Source organism: Mercurialis annua, linkage group LG5 (assembly GCF_937616625.2).
Source record: "Mercurialis annua linkage group LG5, ddMerAnnu1.2, whole genome shotgun sequence".
Classification (NCBI taxonomy): domain Eukaryota; kingdom Viridiplantae; phylum Streptophyta; class Magnoliopsida; order Malpighiales; family Euphorbiaceae; genus Mercurialis; species Mercurialis annua.
In genome coordinates, this window is record NC_065574.1 from 43055732 (window position 1) to 43062739 (window position 7008).

Here is a 7008-nt window from a genome sequence, read left to right on the forward strand (position 1 = left end):
TATTAATATGTAATTAGAATAGTAGATAAATATGAAGGATTATTTTAGTTTTTTTTACATATGAAAAGAGATCAATTTAATACTTTGAGTAGAGATGAAAACGAAAAATCAAAAAAAGGGTATAAATAAATTTTTTTCTAGGTCAGGATATAAACAAAAATACTAGAAGGTGGTTTTTTTTTTAAATAATTAGACCAATAGAAAATAGTGTATTGTAGGAATTTATCACATTTACGTATGCTTCACTGTTCTTATAAAATAATAATGACAATTTAGTAATTTAATAGAGTAACGTGAAGGATATCTATTACTCCTATTTTGTTTTTATCCTAAATTAGCAATGTTTCATTTATATGAATTACGGCATAATCAAGAATTGAACAATACAATTATATTATAATTCGGACTCTACTTATGATATATACTTAGTATTTAATTAAATAATCAATTAACTAAAGATCATAAAATTTTTATTTAGTAATAAATCAAGAAAGATTATTCGGTAATTTTGCCTATCTCTCCATCCGTGATTTTATATAAAAGTATATATAGATAATAAGGGTGCATTTCTTTCAAGATTAGAAATGAAAAGAATGATTATTTTATATATATTGTTTGACTCAATAAATTCATATAAAAATAAAAATGAATATCGATGTATAAAAATTGAACCAAAGGCCTATAAGTAATTATTTTATGGGTCACTAAATTTTAACATTTAAATTGCTATCAATCAGCAATTAATCTCAAGTTATATAAAATTTAAGAACCGAAAAAAGATCATTATAGTAAGAATTAACACAAGTAATCATATATTTAAATTAGATAAACCCTAAACAATAATTAGGCCTAATGTCTTAAAAACCCCGAACTTTTAGCCCTTTTCAATCATATCCTGACGTTGAAAATTTGTTAATTTTATCCTATTTTGCATTTTTGCGTTTCAATTGTACCCTGAAATATTAAATTAACGTCTTTTTCATTTGGAATTTTTTTAAAAACATTCTACATGTCTAGCATATATTAATTGTATGTTTTTAAAATTTATTTAAATTTAGTTAAATTAATTAAGAATTTAAATTAGTGTTAATTTGATTATAGTTTTTAGTTAGTTTTTAAAAATAAAAGATTTATTTGTACTTTTTTGAATAAAAAAGAATTTAATTTCATCTTTAAACTTAGTTAACCGAAAAATTTCATCATTTAAGTAAAACAATTAATAAAAATTAAAAAACTGGGGTACAATTGAAAACGGAAAATTTAAAAGTGGGTAAAATTGATAACTTTTTAACGTCGGGGTGAAATTGAAAAAAAATCTAAAGGTGAGGGGTTTTTGAGTGATTAGGCCTAATAATTAAAAGAAAAATTACTTTTAACATTGGTATTATCACATAGAGCAAAACAAGTGATGATAGAATAACAACTCAATAGAACTCTATAATGAAAACAAATACCAGAACTTGAATATAAAAACTGAAAAGCACTCAAACAATCTTCAAACTTAACATCCAAATTAATTAGAAACGCACATTGTGAAGTCAAATGAGGTATTTCGTCTCACAGTCATAGAAACTAATTCTTAAACTGGGAGCGGTTCGAGGAAGAGTTTCGACACATAAAATTTCAAATGGGTGGAGTACGTATAAGCATCGCGAATCTTATAGACAAAATTCGCCATTCTTGCAAAGTTGAGGAAGTAATCGAGAACAGTGGTAGAGACGCGACTCGAATTCATGTATTCTTCATTAATGTCCTTCCATGCATTTGCAAGCATTTTCTTAATTTCTACGTACGCAGTCTCTTTTGAGACACCAAATTCATTCATGTAGCACTCCACGCTCGAAGGACAGTCTCCCCTCTTTTGCTCCTCCACGTGGGACGCGACATCATCGAAGAGACGAGCAAATAACTTAGCAGATTTGACAATGATCGGAGCTTGTCGAACCCAGATGATTTCCTTCATCCCGACATCTTTCAATCCTAGGAAGAATGCCGATGTGAGTAGCTCACCGGTAGTTGTGATTAATGCATTGTGTAGGTACTCATCAAATGTTGGCACATATCCACTATTAAACCATTCTGCCTCTTGTAAGTCAGCTCTAGTCAACTCCTTAAACTAATTTATAATTAATACCAAATAAAAAAATATTAGACTTTGTTTTTTAAAATAAGCTACACAAAAACTTAAAATGTAACGATGATTAAAAAAACATAATTAATACCATCTCCTCGGCATATAATGTTTTATAAGATGCTTCTTCATTCTCTGTTTCCTCAAAAAGACTTAGTATTGCTTTGTAAAGATGTTGCATGTATTCTGGTAGCTCATCAATACCATCAATACTACATCTGAACCAAGACACAAAAACAAGTGTATTTATTAGACTCAATTTGCTAAATTATTGTATACAATCATTATAAATTAACCTGTCAAATGCAGCAGTGAAGAGCCGGGTCTCTTCTATTGTGCCGTAAGCATCATAGGTATCATCAACAGTCATTGCTAGTTGCGTATATTTTGCAACTAACTCGCGAGACATTACCAATTTAGGGTCCACAATACACCCCAGCGCCCACACATACACCTCTACGATCCTATCTCTCGCATAAGTAAGCTTTCCCGCAAGATCCATGTCTTCCCACCACCTGATTAATACAAACATTTATTGTTGATATTATCATGAATTCGAATAAAATGGTTCAGTTACAGTGCATTACAAATCGATTTGTGGCTAGTAGAATGTTTTACAGTACTGTGTATATAGCCGCGCAAAACGTATTTAAAAGAGCGACCTCGTCTGCAACTCAGCCAGTTCATATTATGTTGAATTTTCATTTCAGTTCTTACATACTGTTTCAACATATACATTTGTCGAAACATTACATTCACAATCTTTAAGTAATTTATCGAAGGACTCGATGTATATAGTCTAGTAATATTACCTTGATACTACGGCTAGCTCTTCTCTGTATAACAATTGAAGTCGATTGAAATCCAACTTGGCAAACTTGAGCAGAATTTCATTTTTGGAGTCATCTTCTTCGTAAATTGAAATATATAACAAAGCCTGGAACCTTTCCATGCCATAATGGACAGGACAGAGCAGAGCATTGTTAATTTGGTTTTGCAAGTGAGGGCTAACTTGTGCAGATAATGTCTCCAAGTGCAGCTTTGTAAAGGCAAGAGTCTCATCTAATATGTCTTCTCCATGAACACTCAAAGCTGATGCTTCGTACAGGCTCAGCAGGCCTTTCACATCACTCACTACATCACTGTTGAACTCTCCATTATTGTCCTTGAATTTGTTGAATACATCTGCTCCATGCAAAATAAATACACCATTTGATTATTTAGCAGTTTTTTTTTTCTTATACAGGACAACATTTTTTCTGTAAGAATTTTGATCAAAATAATGTCATAATCAAACGGCCGGCTTATAGCAGTTTCATAATTGTTTAAAGAGTATACAAAGACAACGCAAAAGTTAGTCAGTCACCACAACTTGTAAGAAATTAATATTTCATTGTTTTAAAATTAGTGCGGAATAATTAGAGCATATTTACAAGTGGGGATAATTAGTAAAGAAACCCAAAAGTAAGGTCAAAACAATGACGCCCCCTCACATTGGAAAAATACAAATTAATACATTTTCTGACGTTTGATGGATATTAAATTCTGTAAGTTAACCGACTCTTTTCAAATTACAAAATGGTAACTAAACAATTTTTTTTTTTTTATAAAATAATCACTGAACTATAACTTTTGTTATAAAAGGGTTCACCCATATAAAACGTACCGTGTCCACGCTAAAACACAATATGTTTACTTACTGGCAAGCCAAAATTACTAAAAATGACATAATTCAATGATTTTTTTTTAATAATAAAAGGTATCATTTAATGACTTTTTTGTAATTTACAAAAAATATAGTGTCCTTTTTATAACAAGATAAACATTTTTGTAACAAAAGGTATAATTTAATGTCCATTTTGTAAGAAAAGTTTGTTTAGTAGTCTTTCTGTAATTTGAAAAAAGTCTAATAATCTACATAGTTTAATATCCGACGGTTGATGACATTAACTGATGTCTAATTTCGGTAGTTAACTATGTTCCTCGCCATGGTCAAAGGTTCAAATTTATAAAAATAACGTCTAATTTGATCTTTAAGCTTAAAAAAGGTCCACAAAATTAGAAATATTAAATAGACAGTAAAAAATAGTTTATATTTGTCTATAAAATTACTGTATATAATTTAATAAGGCATAAATGTATCAAAAAAATCACCAACTTTCGCGTATTTTTGGGATTTAATATAATCTTTTAATTTTTGTATATTTAACATGAACTTTCAATTTTTTTACAATTACGATCACGATTGCGTTTCCTTTGAAAATTGATGCCGTTTCACACCCAAACGGTCCTGTTTTACATCTAAAACGGTGCTGTTTACATCCAAAACGGTCTCATGATCTAAATTATAAAAAATTTGAAAGTTCATGTTAAATATTGCCAAAATTATAAGATTGTGTTAAATATTAAAAACATGCGAAAGTTGGTGATTTTAATTTGGTGGATTTAAGCGATTTAAAAATTATAATGCCGGTAGTATAGTTAAAGTATATATTACCAAATAAACAGTAAATCTTGTAACAGTAGATTATTTGTACAAAATTAAAGGAAATTAAATAACTTATCGATGCACTAAAATATACTAAATCATACTAACAATAAAACATAGTATGTACTGACTAAATATACAAAGTAAATATCTGTATTTTTTTGGTATATTGAAAAAAATAATTTTTGTTGTAATTTTTTAAAAACTCAATTCTTAATTCTATAAATATTTTTATAAATATGATTTTTAAATGATAATATAAATAAATATTGTTATTATTAAGAATATATTAATTTAATTTCAAATAAATATAAGTAATTAGTCATTCTATAAACTATTTTTTAATATTTTATTTGATTTTTATGATTTATACTTTTATGAGCGAAAAATAAGTCAAAGATCAAATTGAACTTTATTTTTAATAAGATGATTCCAACTGATGTAGTTAATTGACAGAAGGAATAGTGTTAATTAATTTGATCAAACAACGGAAATTTATATTCCCTCCTCCCATTTAAAAAGCCCTTTTTATCATTTTATACGTTATACTTGTTTTTCCTTCTATTTTTCTTATTAATTGTATTTTGTAATTATATATATATATATATATATATATATATATATATATATATATATATATATATAGCCATTGATATAAAATAAGAATAAAAAATAAAAATTATGCTAAAAGGGGTATAATAAAACTTTATAAATGGAACATAAAAAAGGACAAGGAAAACTTTCTAAATTAGAATGGAAAAAAGTACTTTTTTTTTTAAAATGAGTAGTAACTTAATCATTTCGATTCATAAAAAAAATAAAAATTAATCATTTCGACCTTACCTCAAGTTTCTTTTAGTAATAATCCCTTAAAGTATTACTTAACTCTTATCTCAATTACGTAGTACTAATAATATATGGGTATATTTCTCAAAACAAAAAAAACATATGGGTATTGAACTTCTCAAGCCACTCTAATCTCAATTACGTAGTACTAAACTCTTTTTTTCAGTTTGTTTATATTATCGATTATTTTCAACGAAAAGTTCCTCACTAAAGATGATAAATCACAATAGACAAATCATTTGCACTCCCTAAGCCTTGATTATCATAAAATATTGACCAACATGAATAATTTTATGGATTTAAGAATGAACAAGATTCACTAGTTAAATTTACTTACCACATGGAACTTTATGCCGGTGTTGCCTTAAGACTCGAAACAGAAGTGCCACTGTGTAGAGGTCACACTCATTTTCTTTAAGAAAATCAGGGAGTGAACTGAAGATAAGATTCAAGTGTTGTTCGATCACAGTTTCGAAATGATGCGGCACACCGAGGCGGCATAACAAGTTTACGAACTCAATGTTTTCGGTTATTCCTTTCGTATTTGACTGCATCAGCATATCCTTCACCTCTTCTTTAAGCTCTTCCACTTGTATTGTATATGATTCAATCTCCTGTAACAAATTTATTGATAGATATATAGCAGATTAAACAAAAGCATTACTTGTTTAAGTGCAAAAAGAAAACAGAAATTAATACCGAATCTTTGAGCGAAAAGGAAGCGAAGCTAGTGCCCCATATAGTCGGGGGAAACTTCGCCAGACGACGAGCGACATCCGAATTCGCTTCGGTCGCCATTGTTTTTTAGAAAACCAACAATTAGGTATAGCGAAAGATGGTTATCAATCCAAAACAACTGTGGTGTTTTCGGTAGCATTTGCATCACTTGCAGGCCATTATATAATAGAATGAGAATTTTTTATTTCTTTGTTTTGGCAAACTGTATGTTTAGATCCCTGCACTATTATACTATTACGCTTTTCTCAATTGAGTTCTTCCACTATAATTTTTATATATTAAGACTTTATATTTTTTATTTTATAGATAGTAGGTTTTTCTATCATTAAAAGTATTAACAGTGTCGAATCCGATCGAGAAAAATTGATAAAGAGACTCAATTTCAGCAAAAATAAAAGTGCACATTAATTTTATCAACCTACACCAAAACTCAAATATTTTATCTCTCAATTCATGCGATAGATTTACTATAGGAATAGTTTTGAAACTAATCTTTCTTCTATTTATAAACCTCTAGATGAATACTGTTTAATTTGGTTGATCAAACCATAATCTGAATACTTTCTTCGGTTTAACCAATTAAAGCATAGACATGACATATTTCATTATAAATTCAAATATTCGCGTGTTCAGATTATTTTCACGTAAACATCTTTTGGCAAATCCACTGAGGATGTGTTATGGTCAGCACAAAATTAGTACTAGAAAGGAAAGTAAGCGATTTGCCTGTTCAAGCAGTCAAGCATAGTTTGAGCAAGGAAGCAAGACGTCAAGAGATTTTGATTTTGATTTGGAAACAATAATG

At 28.8% G+C, this 7008-nt stretch overlaps 1 protein-coding gene across 1 annotated transcript; it reads right to left on the reverse strand.

Moving 5' to 3' along the window:
• Nucleotides 1–1441: 1441 nt before the first annotated feature.
• Nucleotides 1442–6329, reverse strand: LOC126682440 (probable terpene synthase 8). The gene is made up of 6 exons (XM_050378136.2): nucleotides 6165–6329; nucleotides 5803–6079; nucleotides 2944–3316; nucleotides 2428–2646; nucleotides 2223–2349; nucleotides 1442–2116 (listed from the first exon to the last, which is right to left on the reverse strand). Exons 1-6 carry the CDS (start codon nucleotides 6261–6263, stop codon nucleotides 1580–1582), a joined length of 1632 nt encoding a protein of 543 aa, XP_050234093.1. The 5' UTR covers nucleotides 6264–6329; the 3' UTR covers nucleotides 1442–1579.
• Between the last annotated feature and the right edge of the window lie 679 nt (nucleotides 6330–7008).